Source organism: Hyperolius riggenbachi, chromosome 1 (genome assembly GCF_040937935.1).
Source record: "Hyperolius riggenbachi isolate aHypRig1 chromosome 1, aHypRig1.pri, whole genome shotgun sequence".
Taxonomy (NCBI): Eukaryota; Metazoa; Chordata; class Amphibia; order Anura; family Hyperoliidae; genus Hyperolius; species Hyperolius riggenbachi.
The window spans coordinates 531,815,079-531,836,845 of record NC_090646.1 but is presented as its reverse complement, the minus strand read 5'-3'; the positions used below and the strand labels follow the sequence as shown (position 1 = coordinate 531,836,845).

Genomic DNA, 21,767 nt, shown 5'->3' with positions numbered 1-21,767 from the left:
ACTGCCTGCAGCCAATGAAGAAGTAGCATACAGAGAAAGTGCTGAGCCCATGCCCACGTTCCTGCGCTTAGCGCTAAGCTGGACCTGATTGTGTAATGATGACGAGGAGGCGGCTGGGGGGAAAGCTCCTCCCGGTCCGCCCCCGCCCCCTTATTTCTGCATCTGGTAGAGAGAGATGCTGTCTGGTGGGAGAGTGGAAACGTTCCGTGCATTCTAGAAAAGTACAGGCTCCGCCCAGCAATGGATAACTGCAGCTGTGGAGCGCAGCACTTGACATTTGTGTGACTGCTGGGGACAGCTGAGGTCAGACGCGGCGCTACGCTGGATGGGAGTCATGGTGCTGTGACCACTGACCAGGGATCTGGAAGCGGCGGGTCCTCCTACTGGCGGGTGAGTCACTGCGCACATGAGGTTTGTTATTGTTGTTGCTGCTGGTCTGTCTCCTGACAGCTGCGAGTGTCACAACTTTCCTCATTGCTCTGCACTGGCTGAACGTGGCAGCAGCTGGGGATCCCTGCGCTGGTGACAGCACATAACATGGCTTCTGGAAAGCCTGGCACACTCTGCGTGGCTTCATGACAGGATAGCCTGGCACACACAGCCACACTGCATGGCTTCATGACAGGATGGCCTGGCACACACAGCCACACTGCAAGGCTTTGTGACAGGAAAGCCTGGCACACACAGCCACACACACTGCATGGCTTCGTGACAGGAAAGCCTGGTACACACAGCCACACTGCATGGCTTTGTGACAGGAAAGTCTGGCACACACAGCCACACTGCATGGCTTCATGACAGGATAGCCTGGAACACACAAAACCACACTGCATAGCTTCATCACAGGAAAGCCTGCCACACACACAACCACACTGCATAGCTTCATGACAGGATAGCCTGGCACACACAGCCACACTGCATGGTTTCATTACAGGAAAGCCTGGCACACACAGCCACACTGCATGGCTTCATGACAGGAAAGCCTGGCAACACAGCCACACTGCATGGCTTCATGACAGGATAGTCTGGTACACACAAAACCACACTGCATAGCTTCATCACAGGAAAGCCTGCCACACACACAACCACACTGCATAGCTTCATGACAGGATAGCCTGGCACACACAGCCACACTGCATGGATTCATGACAGGATAGCCTGGCACACACAGCCACATTGCATGGCTTCATTACAGGAAAGCCTGGCACACACAGCCACACTGCATGGCTTCATGACAGGAAAGCCTGGCACACACAGCCACACTGCATGGCTTCATGACAGGAAAGCCTGGCAACACAGCCACACTGCATGGATTCATGACAGGATAGCCTGGCACACACAACCACACTGTATGGCTTCATGACAGGATAACCTGACACACACAGCCACACTGCATGGCTTCATGACAGAATAACCTGACACACACAGCCACACTGCATGGCTTCATGACAGAATAACCTGGCACACACAGCCACACTGCATGGCTTCAGGACTGGGAAGCCTGACACACACAGCCACACTGCAATGCTTCACAACAGGATAGCCTGGCACACACAGCCACACTGCAATGCTTCATGACAGGATAGCCTGGCACATACAGCCACACTGCAATGCTTCATGACAGGATAGCCTGGCACACACAGCCACACTGCAATGCTTCATGACCGGATAGCCTGGCACACACACAACCACACTGCATGGCTTCATGACAGGAAAGCCTGGCACACACAGCCACACTGCATGGCTTTATGACAGGATAGCCTGGCACACACAGCCACACTGTAATGCTTCATGACAGGATAGCCTGGCACATACAACCACACTGCAATGCTTCATGACAGGATAGCCTGGCACACACAACCACACTGTATGGCTTCACGACAGGAAAACCTGGCACACACAACCACACTGCATGGCTTCAAGACAGGATAGCCTGGCACACACAGCCACATTGCATGGCTTCAGGACTGGAAAGCCTGTCACACACAGCCACATGCATGGCTTCATGAAAGGAAAGCCTGGCACACACAGCCCTATTGCATGGCATCAGGAAAGCCTGGCACACTAGCCACATTGCATGGCTTCATGACAGGATAGCCTGGAACACACACAACCACACTGCATGGCTTCATGACAGGATAGTCTGGTACACACAAAACCACACTGCATAGCTTCATCACAGGAAAGCCTGGCACACACACAACCACACTGCATAGCTTCATGACAGGATAGCCTGGCACACACAGCCACACTGCATGGTTTCATTACAGGAAAGCCTGGCACACACAGCCACACTGCATGGCTTCATGACAGGAAAGCCTGGCAACACAGCCACACTGCATGGATTCATGACAGGATAGCCTGGCACACACAACCACACTGTATGGCTTCATGGCAGGAAAGCCTGGCACACACAGCCACACTGCATGGCTTCATGACAGGATAACCTGACACACACAGCCACACTGCATGGCTTCATGACAGAATAACCTGGCACACACAGCCACACTGCATGGCTTCAGGACTGGGAAGCCTGACACACACAGCCACACTGCAATGCTTCACAACAGGATAGCCTGGCACACACAGCCACACTGCAATGCTTCATGACAGGATAGCCTGGCACATACAGCCACACTGCAATGCTTCATGACAGGATAGCCTGGCACACACAGCCACACTGCAATGCTTCATGACCGGATAGCCTGGCACACACACAACCACACTGCATGGCTTCATGACGGGAAAGCCTGGCACACACAGCCACACTGCATGGCTTTATGACAGGATAGCCTGGCACACACAGCCACACTGCAATGCTTCATGACAGGATAGCCTGGCACACACAGCCACACTGCAATGCTTCATGACAGGATAGCCTGGCACACACAGCCACACTGCAATGCTTCATGACAGGATAGCCTGGCACACACAGCCACACTGCAATGCTTCATGACAGGATAGCCTGGCACACACAGCCACACTGCAATGCTTCATGACCGGATAGCCTGGCACACACAGCCACACTGCAATGCTTCATGACAGGATAGCCTGGCACACACAGCCACACTGCAAGGCTTCATGACAGCAAAGCTTGGCACACACAGCCACACTGCATGGATTCATGACAGGATAGCCTGGCACACACAGCCACATTGCATGGCTTCAGGACTGGAAAGCCTGGCACACACAGCCACACGCATGGCTTCATGAAAGGAAAGCCTGGCACACACAGCCCTATTGCATGGCATCAGGAAAGCCTGGCACACTAGCCACATTGCATGGCTTCAGTACTAGAAAGCCTGACACACACAGCCACATTGCATGGCATCAGGAAAGCCTGGCACACACTGCCACTTTGCATGGATTCAGGACTGTAAGGTCTGGCACACTCTGCCTCACTGCATGGTGTTCGCTGGTCTAATAACATTTAGTAGTTGTGCACGTGATAATCATGTCATACTACATATGATGGCTGGTTTCAGGCATCTTGGTTGGCACCAGTTGGGATTTTTTTAAGTGGCATGCAAAATTTTACAAGCTAAACTTGGCTGTAACTGACTGGTATTGTACTTGCAATGAAGCTACTGCCAGTTAGCAGTCCTGAAGGCTACTGTGATAAAACACTTACATTTCTTTTACATGCACTCAGCAGAGGTGTGGAGTAATCAGCAGCATCAATAGCTGCAGATCTACAATAGCATGCTTACAACTCAAACATCTGCTCCCTTTCTACTCAGCCCACCCTCTTCTAGGTCTCCAGTAGTTGATTCTAGCACCTTCTACATTAGATTAGCTTTATCTTATTCATTACTTGAGCTGTAAATACAATACATCTTTAGGGCCCTTTTCCACTAGCAATCGCAATCACAAATCACAAACGCCAGTGATTGCGATTGCGATTTTTCATTAATTCTGTTATGCGATTGCGATTTGCGATTTTCATTTGCATTGCATTATCATTGTAAAAATCGCTCCAGCAAGCGACTGCGATTTGCGATTAGCGATTTCCAAATCGAATCACTGTAGTGGAAAATACTTCTCATGCTTTCTATGATAAAGTAACAACCCTAGCGATTTAAAAATCACTAGCGATTTGCGATTTTGCGATTCAGCAATCACAATCGCTCTAGTGGAAAAGGGCCCTAACTCCCATTCATCTGAAGCAACACAGCAGTTTCATTAACAAACAATAAAATAAGCATTGTGTATTTTATGAAATGTACAAAATTCAGTATTGGCTCCGTTTATGGGTTGATCCTAGGAGGGAGGGCTCGTTTCCACTATAGCGAATCCGCATGCGGGCACTGCACGCGGATTCGCATAGGTAATGTAAGTGGATGGGGCTGTTTCCACTGCTGCGGCAGCGTTTTTTGGTGCGGCAGAAATCTGCACGGCAGGGCCGTCAGATTTCGCGTGCAGAAGGAATGTGCGCGAATCGCCGCTAATGTAACTAATAGGGAAATCGCATGCGGGGTGACCATGCGGTTTTTGACGCGAAATCGCATGCGATTTCGCATAGGTATTAATGTTATTTCACTCAGGCAGTGACATGGTTAAAATCGCATACAGCCTTACCTTTGCGGAATCGCATGCAAAATCGCATGCGGAATCGCACCCGCATGCGATTTTGTCCGCGGTGGAATGCAGGCGATTCCGCACCGCACTAGTGGAAACGAGCCCGGAGTGCATTGGATAACTGGTGGTCAGTTAAGGGATGCATATCATTGTGCTAGTGGTGGCTGTGTGCTTGTTCTGATTTAATTTTGTAGCAGATGTCTGCTGAAATGTTATTGACATAAAGAGATAACATGATCACTATTCTTCAGTTAGCTTTCAGACTGTATCTGCTGTTTCCTGGATTAAAGCGGACCTGAACTCAGAACTTTATTATTTTTTTATTATTATTTAGTATTTACATAGCGCCAACACCTTATGCAGCGCTGTACACCGTATATTGTCACCTAACTGTCCCTCAGAGGGGCTCACAATCTAATACCTACCATAGTCATATGTCTATGTATGTATTGTGCAGTGAATGCATCGTAGTCTAGGGACAATTTAGGGATAAACCGATTAACTTATTTGTGAGTTTTTGGGATGTGGGAGGAAACCAGAGAACCCAGAGGAAACCTACGCAGACACGAGGGGCACATACAAACTCCTTGCGGCATAATAACCTTTAAAGAAAAGCATTTCTTTGTTACAGCTGATACAGATCCTGCAATAAATCTGCAGTGTCTACTTCCTGCTTTCATGGAAGCAGACATATTGTTAACACCCTGTGCTTTCAAATGAGCTTATCTGTCGTGGCAATCCGATGACACAAGGAAATCAAATTACAACTTGTGATTAAACACCAATGAGGGGGAATTAGACTGGCTAAACTCTCTAAATACATACAGGGTGCATTTTTCTATGTTTTCCTTCTGTCCTGTGCAAGAGTTCAAGTCCATTTTAACCATATCCTGTCGCATATGGAATGTGTAGCTTACAACACTTTTTTGCTCTCTGTTATAGTTAGGGAGACTCTTCCCTTTCTGTTCTTACAGCAAGTGTGTTAATTACACCCGCTGGTACAAACACAATAAAAGCTTGTTTTGCGGATTGTGAGGTATCTAAAACCCCATTACATTTTTATTGTTGTTGTCCTGGGGACCACTACTATTCTGGTTAAAGTCCTTGAAGTCCCACAAATGCAAAGTGAGGGAAATTTCTCCAATGCACATGCAGGTTAGGCTGCATTCACACTGACTGGGCAGATGAAAAACCAATCCGGTTTCCATTGAAATCTGGATACGTTTGTTACTTTTGGTATCAGGTTTTTCATCCGGTTCCGCTGCCGTCTGCCATCCATTCAGGTCCACCGCCACTCAGGTTCTCTGCATCGGAGAAACCACCGTTCTATAGCTCCCCGAGCCCCATCACAAGCATCATGCACCCATTGGTTTGCAAAAGACTTCTTTGAGAACCAAGGAGACTTTTCATTAGTCCACTACTCAGTGAACCAATGAGAAGAATCCATAAGAATTGTCACCCTTTTTTCCATGCTTATAACCATAAAAAAAATATTCGTTGCTGTGTAATGCAAAGTTTTTGTACTGAGAATCATTCTTTGTGACATAAATCAGAACATGTAAAATGAATTCATTCTTTGTGTTTGTGCAGGGGGGAAGCTGGAATGGCTGCTGTCGACAGTGTTTTTAGTGCAATACAATTGTGCAGCATGGAATGCCATCAGTCTGATTCATTTCTTCAGAGGACCAGTGCATCGTCAGTTGTACAGCCTCCTTTTCTTGTGCCATCTGCCACTCAGCTTGACCAAATCAATCCTGTGTCCCAAGGTAGTGGCTTAAGCAGGAATGGGGCATGTTTCCTTGCCAATAACCCCTTCCACCAGAGTCCTATGGCTGGAGGAGAAGGTATGGGCATGCATCTGTGCAGTGCATTGCCAATGCAGAATCCTGTGGGGACCCATGCTACATCTCAAACTTGCACTGGGTGAGTCTGCTCAGCAGGAAATACATGGCAAAAGTATCTGGTTATGAAAGTATTCCATTTTAAACTATTTGCAATTTTACTCCTTTCAAAGAATTAAAGCATGGCAAAAGTCTGTTTGTATGTATGCAGTGTGGGGATCACTATGTAACTATCCCTGACAAACAGCTTGCTTAATCTGACTGTTGAATTCCTTGAATGTATTTGGGGCAGCTTTAAAGAGACTCCGTAACAAAAATTGCATCCTGTTTTTTATCATCCTACAAGTTCCAAAAGCTATTCTAATGTGTTCTGGCTTACTGCAACACTTTGTACTATCACAGTCTCTGTAATAAATCAACTTATCTCTCTTTTGTCAGACTTGTCAGCCTGTGTCTGGAAGGCTGCCAAGTTCTTCAGTGTTGTGGTTCTGCTATGAACTCACCCTTCCAGGCCCCTCTATGCACACTGCCTGTGTATTATTTAGATTAGAGCAGCTTCACTCTTCTCTCTTATCTTTTACAAGCTGGATAAATCGTCCTCTGAGCTGGCTGGGCTTTCACATACTGAGGAATTACAGACAAGGGCAAAGCTGTTTGCAGGAAGAAAAGAGCAGCCTGAAACTTCAGTGCATGAGAGATGCAGGAGGAAAGACACACACAAATGATCTCTTGAGATTCAAAAGGAAGGCTGTATACAGCCTGCTTGTGTATGGATGTATTTTCTATGTGTGGACATACTGTACAGCAACCTACTTCCTGTTTTGGTGGCCATTTTGTTTGTTTATAAACAAACTTTTTAAAACTGTTTTTAACCACTTTTAATGCGGCGGGGAGCGGCGAAATTGTGACAGAGGGTAATAGGAGATGTCCCCTAACGCACTGGTATGTTTACTTTTGTGTGATTTTAACAATACAGATTCTCTTTAAGCTGTGCACAAGCTTTAGTGTCTACATACGGTATGCCCTCCCTGTATAGCTGTTTGAATTCCTGATAATGTTGTGCACATTGCATGCAGAGGTGTTCTCTATCACTCATAAACCTGGGTCAGATTGTGCATGAAGAATGGTTTACAGAGGAAGAATCACCTCATTCTCATGCAGAGTACCTGCACATCGCTCTTACATACACGGCTGTGGAGTCGGTACAAAAATCCTCTAACTTCGACTCCTCAGTTTGGCCTAGTGCACACCGGAGCGTTTCGGCTGCGGTTTGCGATCCGCTTGCGGGTGCGGATCCGCTTGGGTAATGTATTTCAATGGGCTGGTGCACACCAGAGCGGGAGGCGTTTTGCAGAAACTCATACTCCCGGGCTGGTGCAGATTTTGGATTGCAGATGCGTTTCTGCCTCAATGTTAAGTATAGGAAAAACGCAAACCGCTCTGAAAAAACGGCACTTCAGAGCGGTTTGCCAGGCGGTTTTTGTTACAGTAGCTGTTGAGTAACAGCTTTACTGTAACAATACATGAAATCTACTACACCAAAAACGCTTCACAAAACCGCAAAATGCTAGCTGAAACGCTACAGAAAAATAAGAAAAAGCGTTTCAAAATCTGCTAGCATTTTGCGGATCTGCTAGCGTTTTTTGGTGTGCACCAGGCCTGTATGAACGTACCGACTCCAGGTACTCCAAAATGGCTCAGACTCCTTAGTCTAAAGGTGCGTACACACATGCGACTATAGTCGTTTGTAACGATCGTTCCCCGATCTTTACCAACGACGATCGTTACAAAAAACGAACCACCGACTATTAAGTCTAACGACGAACGAGGCAAATCGCTACAAAAGAAAGTTCTGTCTCGGCGGATTTTTCCCAACGACGATCGTTTGCAAAAGTAGTACATCGTTGGAAACGATCGTTCGTACCAGGCTGGACATGCGCATTTCACTTTTTCTCCATGGAATTTTACAATTTTATGCGCAGGCGCATTAAGTGCTTTTCCGTGGTGTAACGTTCGTTCTAACGATGTGATCGTTACACACTTTTTAGAACTAACTTTACTTCGGTCGTTCTTTCATCAATTAAAAGATCGTTCGTCGTTAACAACGAACGATCGTTGTCGCATGTGTGTACGTAGCATAATACTTACCAGGGCTGTGGATTTGACTCCTCAGTCTATGAAACCTCTGACTCCGGGTACCCAAAATTACTTCAACTCCACAGCCCTGCTTACATGTAGTGAAGGTCAAGTAGATGCAAATAACTTCGAGTTGATGCGAATTTATGCAACTTGAAAATGACCCAAACACATTTTACCTCAGCAGAATTTGAGGTTCATTTTCAAGCTGCAACATTTGCATAAAAATTTGCATCAACTCGAAGTTATTTGCATCTACTTGCCCATCACTACTTACATGTACCCACAGTTAGATTGCCTATGGCCCGATCGATGTTCTTTGTTTCTGTATGAACCTTCCCCTGCTTTTAATGATTTACATGTCACCGCTTGGAAAACTATTTCAAAAACATGGCCTGACATACCACTGCTATGCTGATGACACCCAACTATATCTTTCCTTCAAGCCTGGTGTGACAGACCCAACTCTAACTATAAACGCCTGCTTACGTGAACTACAGCAATGGATGAATGACAACTGGCTGAAACTAAATGCAGACAAAACTGAAGTCCTTCTGATTGGAGGGCAGAGCATGATAACTAAACAACTTAACTTGCAGTCTTCACCACTGGGAATAGGAGGCACGGATCTATGCAGCTCTGATCATGTGTGTAGCCTGGGAGTTCTAATTGATGGGGATTTAAACTTCAGAACTCAAATCTCTGCTGTAGTGAAATCATCATCCTATTTTCACCTGAAGAACATTGCAAAAATCAAGCACCTCATCCCCCAGAAGATCTGCCAACCTTAGTCCATGCCTTCATCACATCCCGACTGGACTACTGTAATGCGCTCTACACTCGCCTTCCAAAAAAGGTCTTGTACCGCCTACAGCTGATACAGAATACTGCTTCCATACTGCTAACCAACCAGCCCCGTCACTGCCACATAACGCCAGTCCTGCACTCCCTTCACTGGCTACCTATAGAATGGAGGGTCCTATTCAAGATCGGCCTACTGACATTTAAATCCCTGAATAATCTAGGCCCTGGATACATTAAAGATATGTTGCAGCTGCGTAGCAATCCCCGCATTCTCAGAGCCACATGTTCTAATAATCTAGTCATACCCAGAGTCCACTTGGAAACTTTTGGTCCCAGAGCCTTCTGTCATGCTGCCCCTACGTTTTGGAACTCCTTACCTCAACAGATCAGGACAGCTCCATCCCTGGACGTGTTTAAATATAGACTGAAAACCCACCTGTTCAGTTTGGCATTTGCAGAAATATAACTTTAGTTGTGTGAATACTTAATCCTACTACCAATTACTGAATCTGAGAGAGCCTAAGCACTTTGAGTCCTATGGGAGAAAAGCGCTATAGAAATGTTATTGTATTGTATTGTACATGTGCTCCTACCAAGGGCTAGCTTTGGCAGTGATGAAATGCCTTTTATTTTGCATACTTTGAATCTATAATCAAAACATCTGTTTAGCACTTTACTCCTGTAGGACTCAAAGGGCTCAAGAGCTGCAGCCACAAGGGCGCACTCAAGAGGCCAACCTGAAGTGTTCTAAAGTCTTGCCTAAGGACTCCTTACTGAACAGGTAATACCCTAGCCAGGATTCAAAAACTAGCCTCCCATGTCAAAGGCAGTGCCCTTAACCAGTACACTATCTAGCCACAATCAACGAGATTGCTATATGTAAACTAGCAGAGTTGCAGTTGGTGGTATCATAAACTGAGGTGTTGGAGTCGGTAGATATTTGTATCTATTCCACAGCCCTTGTAGTAATGCAGCTTATGAATAGGTTCTTTCACCAATGGGTGATATTTTCCATAAATGAGTAACACTGCATTTGAGCAAACTAAGATAGGCTTCAGCTGACCAAAGTATCATGGTTGTGGGTAACTGTACACTGCACAGATTTAGTATGGGTTTGTATTAGACTAAAAGGTGCCATGCAATGCTTTCTTTAGGTGTGCCAGTTGGCTGCTCACTGCATTGGGCAGGGCAGAGTTTGATGAAGCACATTAAAAAGAAAAACCTGTTCTGTTAGTCTGCTGGCAGAATATCCTAGGGATGACCAGAATTTTCCTGTGGGATTGACTGCTTCGTAATATGTTTGGGGCAGCCTTACCTTCATTATTTCAAACAATTCAGATAAAAAAACAAAAGCACCCCCAGTGTGTGTGTAGTCATAAGGTGCCCATACATCAGAAGTTGTATCTGATCAGTTTGCTTGCCGATACACCACAGGCCGAGTCTTTTTTCCGGGAATCGGCCTTGTGATGCTGCTTTTGTCTTCCTGAAATTGGTTGCATTGTCGATCAGGCATGCTTTTGGCGGCACTGATTTTCAATTTGATAAGTATCAGCTGGTCAATCATCTGCCAAGTCGCCTGATGTTTGCCCCCCCCCCCCCCCCCCCAATAACACAGAGTCAAGGTTCAGGCACAAGTGTAAGCAGATGGCCACTGGGCAAGGTCAGTGTTCAGGTAGTGATTGAGGCAGGCAGAAATTGGGCAATGCTAGTGTTGGTAACCAGACCAGGAGGGGTAGACCGATTCTCGCAATATACTGTAGTTGAGCAACAAGAAATAACAAGTGATGAAGTAAGGGATATGGCCTCTTGCTTCCCAGCATACATGTAGCTGACCTATACGTTTAATCCTGGAGATAGTAGGGAACTCTGAAATGAGGGTTGTTACAAACTCCTACACTACAGTGGTTAAGTGAGATTTGTCCAGACATTATAATCTTCTATAATTAGTACTTGGCTGCACAGGTTAGGAACACTTTTTGGTAGAGGTGGTCAATGAAATGAAGAGTTGCATGCAAATTGTATGCAGCTTGGAATTGGGCCAATGAAAATCTGCAGGGAGTACATTTGACCCAGCTCCAAGCTGTATGCAGTGTTTATTTGCATGAAATTCAGAATTATTTGCATCTCAATTAAATCATAAATAGTCCAATCTTGCATAATTTGTCAGGGACCATAGAGTATGGCTGTACATATGCTCATAAGAATAAGGTCAGCAAGCTGAAATTGTTGGCTAGATCCTTTCAATTTATAGCACTGATTCCTTTTTTTTCCTTAATGACAAATCCAGAATAAAGTTTTATTTTAGCGTTGGATAGTATGTGGAAGCATTAGGAACTTAAAGGGCTGGATCACACTATAAGAGCTTTTTAAGCACTAGTGATTTTGAAAAGCTCTTGCTAATGCAATGCTATGGGGGATTTTTACAAAATCACATTGCTCCAGTGTGAACACATTCATAGGATAACATTAGCAGGAGCTTTTGAAATCACAAAGTGCTCAGAAAAGCTCTTGTAGTGTTAACAAGCTCAATGGGTTCATAGCTCTTCTGTTTTTGGGACTTCCGCAGAACTTTCTGGGTTTATTATGATTGCATTGGTAGTCCTGAGGACAGGAAATTTCACGGCAATAACTAGTTTATGAGTCTGACTTTTGACTTTTACCTTCTTAACAAAAAAAGAAAAATAAAGAATAAAATCTATTTTCCTACTTTCTGTCTGGACAGTTCATTCTCATATATGGGGACAGAGTACAGCAATACAATCCTAAACACATTTGCACACTATGGAAAACTACAAAACTACAATGTTGTTTTCCTGGCATTGGCCAATACATGATATCTTACTTCTATACTTGCAACATGGTTTCTTTTATTGAAGATTTTTAATGGCAAGCAGGCATGGAAAGACTAAAAGGTGTGTTTTTTTGTTTTTTGTTTTTCCTATATTTAGGCTAACCAGCCGAATGAGAAAGAAGCACAAACATGATCAGGATGACGTTGAGTAAGTAGGAGTTCATTTCATTTTAACCATTATCTTGGGCAGATGTTGTAAAATATTAATCAGTTTTCCCACAATTGTAGTTGTCCGTTTAGGAGAGCTATTACTGTATACCCGATTGCTATACTACTGCCAGCCAAAGAGCTAAATGGTTATTGAGCTGGCCAGAAATCACTTTTCTTGTGCTAATTGTGGAAAATGACAAAAATAAAGCCTGTAGTGAGGGGAATTAGCAGGTAGGGATGGAGCGAACTGTTCTACTGCGAACAGTCTATGGGCAGCCTGCCCCTGTACTACTTCCGGATCAGCAAGGTGCAGTGGGAAGTTGGGGGACAGGAGAGCAGCAGAGTTTCATTTGACTTGCACAGCAGAAAGGAGGAGGTGACACTGCTGACCTGACTGAGGAGTAATGGAGTGGCTGAGGGTGAGCGGCTTTATTGTTATAGACTCACAGCCAGCCAACGCATGTCATGTGAGAACATTTTATACAGCAGAGTAAATTGTCGGGGGCTGTGCAATCATTCCAAATGGGGTTGAGGGTTCATCACATGGTTTCCTCATGCAGCAAAAAGTCTAGAACTGGCCCTGCTGACCCTGATGAGGGAGTGAGGTTGTCTGTTCATGTCCTGCACTTGACATAAGTGCTGAATGCATGTTCATTTGATATGCCTTTAAGGAAAGTTTTGGTTTCATAAAGGCAGATACATGGATAAAAATAACATGTACAAAGCCAAACTTAGTGACTCGCTTGTGTGTAGAGAAATATCTGGAGAAATATTTCCAATTGAGGAGCCTGAAGTGTGTTGATATTGTGAATAAATACAGACATTTCTTAAAATATTTGTATTGCAAAGCTATAGACTAAGGGCTCGTTTCCACTGTTGCGGTGCGCAATCGCCTGGATTCCACCGCGGACGAAATCGCACGCGGATGCGTTTCCGCATGCGGATTTCCCCGCGATTTCGCATGGCAAGGAGCCAGGCGAATTTAACCATGTCACTGCCTGTGCAAAGTTCCATTGCATTTCATGCGAAATTGCGGGGAAATCCGCATGACAAAGCCGCATGCGATTTCCCTATTAAAAGCATTGCGGGCGATTCGCCCGCATTCCTGCCGCACGCGAAATCTGACGGCTCTGCCGTGCAGATTTTCCCCGCACACCAAAACGCACCCGCACAACGCACAAGTGGAAACTATCCCATCCACTTGTATTGACTTGTATTGACTATCCCATCCACTTGTATTGACTATGCGGATCCGCATGCGGTGCCTGCATGCGGATTCGCTGTAGTGGAAACGAGCCCTAAATATAGAATTAACGAAATGGCTACTAACCAGTTATGTTTGCAGTTTTTTAAGAAATTGCATTTTGTAATTTTGTAATGCCAGCACAACAGTTGGTGGACAACTTCTGCAACTTTTAAGGATTTCAGTGATTTTTTTTTTTTTTCTTCCCCTTCAGTTGTCCTTCAAAAAGAAGAAAACTATTGGCCTCTCCTATTATTATTGAAGGGTGCCATGCTCCAAATCCTTACTGTGGAGGCCCCCCACAGCCTTGCTGGGACCCTGGCCACCCACAAGCCATGCCAGCTCCTGTAGCACTAGCACTGTGCAGCCTGCCATCAGATATTCAAACCATCCCTATTGAGGACATGGAAGAAGCCACTGTAGAGTCTCACTCTGATGCTGTTCTTAGAAGATTTAAAGATATTGAAAGCAGGTAAGGTTAAAAAAAAAAATCATGCATCAGTGGTTAGTTGACATCTCCCTTAAAGGACAGTTGAGGCGAGAAGAATATGAAGCCTGCCATATTTACATGGCAGCCTCCATATCCCTCTCACTACAGTTGTTCTTTAAAGTGTACTGAGCAATGTTTTTTTTTTTTTTTTTTTTTCTTTTATTGAAGTATATATCGCTGGTGGTCGTGGGGAGCACCATTACTTAACTGTTAGGTACCGTTCCTCTGGGCCCCGGCCTGTTCGTTATCCTCCATCTTCTTCTTTTCCCGAACGCAGCTACTGCTGGCATTTGTAATTCCTGCCGGAGGTCACGTGACATCGGTGTTGCATTTTCAGCACTTGTGCTCTTGGTGTTGGCCACAAGGGGCAGGTCACTAACCTCAGCTCTGAAGTTACAGATAAAGAATTAAATCACAAGGTGGTAATCTCGCACTAGCACAATCCCTCGTCTAGAGCCGGTAAGAGATGGTGGAAGCAGCACCAGCAGTAACATCACTCTATCACTGACACAATACAGATAATCAAGGGAAATTTCCTAAGAAGTGAGTGGTGTGGCCTAAATCCTTGTCAGATATATGTTCCAATGTGAAGATCAGAAATTAAGGGGTCTAACCCTAAGCTTGATCCGCCTCACTTGAACGTTTAAAGAAAACTACCAGTATATCTCTAGTTTGAGGATTCTACAACTTTATAATATGTTGCAGATAGAGAGAAGAAGAGACATAAATGTGCGGATTGTGGAATCATTACAGCGTGTTGCTGTATACGTTATACCACACATAGTGTGAATGTAGCTTTAGAGATGTATGTTTCTGTAGGAAACATGCATGGGGTGGGGGGTGCAAATGAAAAGCGCTTAGTATGATGAACAATTACAAAGCTCACTGAGGGCACTCACAGGTCTGCATTTCAAGGAGGGCACAGTACAGCTGAAGTGATCTGAAAAAGATAAGTCCTAATGCTAAGCTGACTGAAGAACATGGGTGTGTTCCAAGAGGCACAAGCAGCCTGCCCGCTGGTACTCAAACCAAGCATAGGAGCAGATGGAAGGGCACAGTCAAGGTTTCCAATAGTTTCTGTTTTCTAGTCTAAAACCCTTAAATGTAGATACAACTTTTTTGTTTTATCCACATTTTAATTCTTAAAGGATATTCGAGGTAAAAATAAACGGAGGAGAAAAACAATTGTATCTATCCTCCTCCCAGAAATGACTTTTTTTTTTTTTTTTTTTTTAGATACCCCACAGTTTTATTTTATATTGAAATCTAGTTTTTAAGCCCCATCTACACGATACGATTCTTTGTGCAATTCGATTACGATTCTATTTACGATCCGATTAAATCCGACATGTCCGATCGGGATTCGATTCAATTAAATTTGCCATTGTTTTGCAATGGCAAATCGAAATGAATCAAATCCCGATCGGACATATCGGATTTAATCGGATCGTAATCTAATCGCACACAGAATCGTATTGTGTAGATTGGGCTTTACGGTTTCATTATCTCTGCTCAGTGACACCTTCATTGAAGTATGTTACGCTCAAGTCTATGAATTATTGACCCTTTTTATCTCTTTTCTTGCTCCAGGAAGCCATTTACTGACAGGAAAGTATTTTATGTCTGTAATTACTTATCAATGAGGGTTATGCTATAGTCTGACCCGGACAGAAACTGTCACTTGCATACCTGATATTTAACTCTCTTAGGCAGAGAAAGGAAAAAAAGGAACACAGCCTAGCTATTTGTGTGCTTGGCACTATACATACACATGTCTTATCTCATCATGTCACATGTCACCTTGGTTGTCCTTTAATGAAAATTACAATAATTACTGTAGTACTCAATAACTTTGGAAGGAAAGGCGCTAGATACACCACGTTTCATCAACATCTCAGAGGTCGGGCGGATTTTTGCAAAACTGTTGATTTGTCATGGAATGACCTTGGAGCTGTTTCAGCTGAGGCCAAGAGGGCTGGAGCCACTACTGAATGGACCTACACGGCTGTCCCCTGGAGTAGCATAAATACCTTATGTAATCACTGCAGACTCATTCGTTAGCCAGCGCAGATTAAACATTTGGGTGCAAGCAGTTGTTCCCCCTTTAAAGAACAATGCTAACCTAGAAATAAACACATATATGTGTAGATAAATACTAATTCTACTTACATAACAGATGTATTGTGCTGTCCTCATTATGCTTCCTGTGAATTTTATAAAAGAAAATCAGAGAATCCTAGTTTGTTTGTTTTTGGATAGATACATAGCTTGAATCACTCACTGGCCTTTTCTATCTCTTGGAAACTGCAGAGATGTGGTATTATTGCTGTATTTTCCTTTCCACAAGGCCATGTGAGAGGATCACCATTATTTAGATTTGAAGTAGTTGGGAATATCTTGCCACTGACATGATTCAACTTGCTATGGACTGCACAATGCTGAAACAAATATTTCTGAGTGGAGTTGGTCTAACTTCATGAATTTGTACAACAGGTTTTTTTTTTAGCTGCTCTCTTATCTGAATTCATTCGTAAAACAAATGTTTGTTCTTTTACCGTAGTTTGCAGAGGACCTTTTATGCTGGGAATACACGGCTTTCGCGCCCGGTCGATTTTCGCGCTCGATTCCGCGGTCAATTCACTTATCTTTCGCTCGTTTTTCTTATCTTTTCCCATTGTTCCCTATGCGAAATCGAGTGCAGAATCGATCGGGCGGGAGATCGGACATGTCGGAAATTATCAATCGAGCCATCTTAATGGCTCAGAAACGTACTGTGTATTCCCAGCACTAGAAAGAAATAATGGGATTTGTAGGATTAAAATGTATAGCTTAGAATGACTAATCTCTTATGTCCTCTGATACATTATCATTATATGTTAATTTTCCTTTAGGTTAGCTGAAGAAGAGGAAGATGAAGATGAAACAGATGACCACTTACCTACACTTGTAATGTCTGATGTACTTTTAGAAAGCTTGAAGAAAGGATTAGATGAATCCCTGACCAAGAAGATTGTGGATTCCATGTACGTTTTTAGTTATTTACAAACGCTATGACCACTGGCCATGTAAGGAATGCTTCAATAATCCTATCCGCTAAGCATATAGAACATGCCTGCGCATCTCTGCCAAGAAGCATGTTCACTCCTTTGAATAGGGGTAGTGACAATAGGGATCTTTTGCCATTGGGGAATATGGTAGCAATTTCCCAAAAATAATCCAAATGAGCAGACAGCTAATATTCTGAGTAAGATCACTTGCAGTGTAGAGCTATCCCATTCAGCATAGTTGAACTGGTAAGTACAGCAGCGCAGGTGCCATGGGCTACTGTGAAACACACAAGCAACTGAATTGTAGAGAGAATTTTTGCTCAGGCCCAAAGGCTTAAAACTATGGTCTAGAGCAGGCATGGGCAAACTTGGCCCTCCAGCTGTTAAGGAACTACAAGTCCCACAATGCATTGCAGGAGTCTGACAGCCACAGTCATGACTCATAAAGGTAAATGCATTGTGGGACTTGTAGTTCCGTAACAGCTGGAGGGCTGAGTTTGCCCATGCCTGGTCTAGAGCAAGCGGGCAGATTTCACTGCATGGTTTTAAACACCAGTGGAGGGGAGTTTAGTACAGTTCTGGGCTCTTCATTGTATAATTTGAACTGCTCATTTAAAATCACTGTAATTATTTTGCAGAAATCGTCCATCTATGGAGCTCGTTCTCTGGAAACCTCTGCCAGAACGTCTGGTTGATAAGCTTCAGAGCTTCACCAGCCATTGTAAGGATGAACCAGAAGTGTCCATAAAAGACCAAATGGCATCTTCAACGGCATTCCTCCAGCAAGAAGATCCGCTGGAAGAGAATAAGCTACAAACTCTAAATGTAGACTGTGGCATTGACCCCATGTGGGACAGAGAAGATGAGGAAATGGAACTTTGAGTGCTGCTTCAGCTCTTCAGTTGTCATGATTTTAATTTTAAGCTTTCACAGTTGTCTCCTTCATTAGATGACTGGAATACTGGAAATTTTAGGGGAGTTCCCTTTACATAAGTTTCTGGAAACCTGGATTTTTTTTTTCACACAGCGCAAAGACTACTTGGTTGTAACAAAGAAATGAATTTGCTCATGTATTTTGGCATTTCTAACCCTTGCAAAATGAACTTGGTTTTTGTTGGAGGAATTGTTTTCCCATTGGCCACACTTTGCCAGCGTTGCTGAGTGGCCTATTTTCTGTTACATGACGGGTACTTGGAAGCCTACTCTATGAACTGCCAGATATTGATAGTAATGTCAGGATTTAGATTGCTCAAAGCAGAGGTAATTTATATTTTTTATTTACGCCGTTTTTGATAACCCATTCAAGTATTTATTCACTTTACTTGAACAACCTTGAATTTTTTCCTTTTGCGGTCCTATAAAGTTGGATATTTCAATTAAGGACTACAGAAGACTTAAGAGGGAGTTATGCACAGTTATTATGAAAGTGTGAATATTTTTTTACACTACACTTTCTAAATGTAATATTTGAGGCTTTTATAATAAATGTGTTAAACTTTTATTGCTGTTTTTGAATTTTAATTATCAAACCTCTACACTACAAAGGGAGTTGTTCCCAGTTCTCATGATTTCCCCCCCCCCCCCCCTTTTTTTTCTTTTTTTCTTACCTGCTACTCCTATATATCAAAACAATTAAAGAGACTCAGAGATGAACCAATGTAAAGCTTTGATACTTACCCGGTGCTTCCTCCTGCTCCATAAACACATCCCACACCGTCCTCCTGCGGTCTACCGTTTAGCCGCGATGAACCCCAGTAACAGGCTCAGTCGATGCCAGTCTGGGTCTACTGCGTACATACAGATCTACCGCGCCTGCGCAGATCGCGGGAGGCCGGCGTGGGACAGGAGGAAGCTTATGTGTTTATGGGGCAGGAGGAAGCTTTACTTTAGTTCATCTCTGGATCACTTTAAGCAGCTGGGGGCAGGGCTGTGAAGTCGGAGTCGGAGCCATTTTGGGTACCCGCAGTTGGAGTCGGTGGTTTCATAAACTGAGGAGTCTGAGTTGGAATCCGAAGATTTTTGTACCGACTCCACAGCCCGGGCTGGGGGTGACCCAGAACCGCTAGGAAAGTATAGGGGACTAAAAGAGACTGAAAAGCCCTTCTACTAAATAGCAAGCGCTCAGTTTAGTTAGCTTTTTTTTAAAACAGAAGGTATTTGCGATAATTCAGCTTTAAGTGATTAACTGTGGTTACCCACAATGCATAACTACTGAATATGCAAAGTACACTGAGCGTGGCTTTTTAGTAGGAGGGCTTTTCGCTTTCTTTTAGTCCCCTATACTTTCCTAGTGGTTCTGGGTCACCCTGAGCTGCTTGGGTGTTCTGCTGTTCCAGTCTACGCCTCTATCCCATAGAGCCATATCAATATCTGCCATGCACTGAGGAGGACCAACAATCCAAAACAGAGTATCTGCATGTTGGGTTGATGTGGCTCTAAATTTTATAAGCTATAGGTTTGCTATACAGTACACCAGCAGTTCTGGATGTAAGTCTGGTTTTAGGGGCATAAAGAGATATTTTGCATATTCAGTAGTGATGCAAAGCTGAATTATCACAAATGCCTTTTGTTTTTAGAAGGGAAACTACTACTATATAATGGTCTATTTAAGTGAAACATTGGAACCGGGTATTTATGTTGTTGCAGTTGCTCCTTTTCCTCTGTAGGTCTAATGTCACGCATAGTCCTCCATGGAAAAACTGGCCACCACTACATGACTCTGTTGCAGGATAAAATCCATCACTTGTTCTATCCTGTTCAGATGAAAGCATCGGACACTCTCTGATCGCTGTCAACACCTTCCACTGCTGCTATACCACATGATATAAATATTAAAAAAACACGCAAAGGTCAACGATGACTTAGTAAGTAAACAAAGATGCAAACAACCCCTAAGCTGATTAGAACATTCTTTATTTGAGCAACCTGATTCCAAATTTAAAACCAATGTCCAGTCCAGTGGGGCCTGTGGATGGCGCTAAATCACCTGAATATGCATCTCAGGCTCCCTTTAAGCCTGCTTAACTTGAGACTTTTTGTGCAACTTATTAGTGACGAGCCACAGTACATTGTTTATTATTGATACAGTATTTTTTAAATGATTTTGGTACAGGGGCCACACAATTTATTGTTCACTTCTTGGTTGCACATACAGATTAGTTGTGTGTTATATTGATTTGTGCCATTGTTTCTGAGAGTATTGTGATATTATCAGCTCATGGTTCACTAACGCTAATTTATACTTACCCTCCAGCCCCATGAGCAGCACATGAGCGAATTCCTCGCTGTCCACTTAGACCCCTCCATCCAGCCACTATGACTCCTGGTAAACCGGGCAGTCAGGGTCTTCTGCGCATGCACGGCTGGGCTGTGCGCACACCTCTCGTTGCCCACCGTCCCCTGGAGTGTTCTGCGCCTGCGCAGGCTGAGAATGCTCCAGGGGACGGGAGTGTGGCGGGGGCATGCGTGCGGCTGAGCCATGCGTGCGAACAAGCCCTTGACTGATGGTGAGTGATCGGATTACCGGGAGTCATACTGCCAGATTGTAGGGGCTGAAGAGGATAGGGAGGGAAGCCACAGTGCTTGTGGAGCTGGAGGAAGCCCCAGGTAAGTATAAATTAGCGATAGTGAACCATCTCTGGTACACTTTAATAAATCAAAACCATAACTAGCAGCAAGACCCATATCAATGTTATATTTTTAAAATTCAGTATAACTGCAGAAAACCTTAGAAATGAAGTGCAACTAGCATGCCCTTGTACTCAATGAACGTGCATAGAGATATTTATTTAGTTCAATCGTGCAGCTACTGCAAGAAAATGTTGCTAGTGTAAAATATATAAAAGGAGATGCATCCCAAACAGGGCCAGTTCTAGACTTTTTGCTGCCTGAGGCAAATTTGTGAGAATGCACGCCCCTTGATTTCCGATTTGGAATGATTGCACAGCACCTAAAACTTTTCACCCTCAGTATAGGTAGGTAGCTAATTATAGGTGCCTCCTGTATAGGGTAGCCAGGTATATGTGCCCCCAGTATAGGTAGTATAGTTTCCCCAGTATAGTTAGTATAGTTGCCCAGTATAGATACTATAGCTGCCCCAAATATATATAATATAGTTGCCCCAGTATAGGTAGCTAGTATAGTTGCTCCCAGTACAGGTAGCATAGTTGCCCCCAATATAGATAATATAGTCACCCCAGTATATGTATCCAGGAAGGAGCAGCGGATACACAGCGGAGGGGAGGAGGGCCAGACCCCCCCTCTCACCTGGGGCTCCCTTTTCCCCGCTCCCACCTCCAGATATTACAGGAAGCGTGAGCGTAGCAGCTGGCAGGGAATTAACTACTCACCTCGTCCTTCGGGTTCCTGACGTGACGTCTGAGTGCTGCGTGCCACAGGTCTCCTTCTTCAATGCTGCCCACTGCGTACAGTACGTAGTACGCATTGGGTGGCATTGAAGGAGACCTGAGGCACGCTGCGCTGCTACACACACACACACACACACACACACACACACACACACACACACACACACACACACACACACCACACACACCGACCTGATCACAACAGGCCCCCCTCCCCAACACAGCCAGCCTTGCGCCGCCGCCTGACAAGGACGCCTCAC

At 44.3% G+C, this 21,767-nt stretch overlaps 1 protein-coding gene across 1 annotated transcript; it reads left to right on the top strand.

Annotated features, from left to right (window-relative positions):
• Positions 1 to 26: 26 nt before the first annotated feature.
• Positions 27 to 18,639, top strand: CCDC117 (coiled-coil domain containing 117). Its single transcript, XM_068246417.1, has 6 exons — positions 27 to 390; positions 6,169 to 6,501; positions 12,308 to 12,358; positions 13,818 to 14,075; positions 16,985 to 17,116; positions 17,779 to 18,639. The coding sequence occupies exons 2-6, from the start codon at positions 6,182 to 6,184 to the stop codon at positions 18,020 to 18,022; spliced, it is 1,005 nt and encodes a 334-aa protein (XP_068102518.1). The 5' UTR covers positions 27 to 390; positions 6,169 to 6,181; the 3' UTR covers positions 18,023 to 18,639.
• The last annotated feature ends 3,128 nt before the right edge of the window (positions 18,640 to 21,767 follow it).

Bases quoted from the DNA above. Each gene is read 5' to 3' on its own strand.
- CCDC117 (XM_068246417.1), top strand. From the start codon at position 6,182: ATGGCTGCTGTCGACAGTGTTTTTAGTGCAATACAATTGTGCAGCATG. The intron at 12,359-13,817 runs GTAAGTAGGAGT...CTTCCCCTTCAG, and splicing joins CATGATCAGGATGACGTTGA to TTGTCCTTCAAAAAGAAGAA. The intron at 14,076-16,984 runs GTAAGGTTAAAA...ATTTTCCTTTAG, and splicing joins TTTAAAGATATTGAAAGCAG to GTTAGCTGAAGAAGAGGAAG.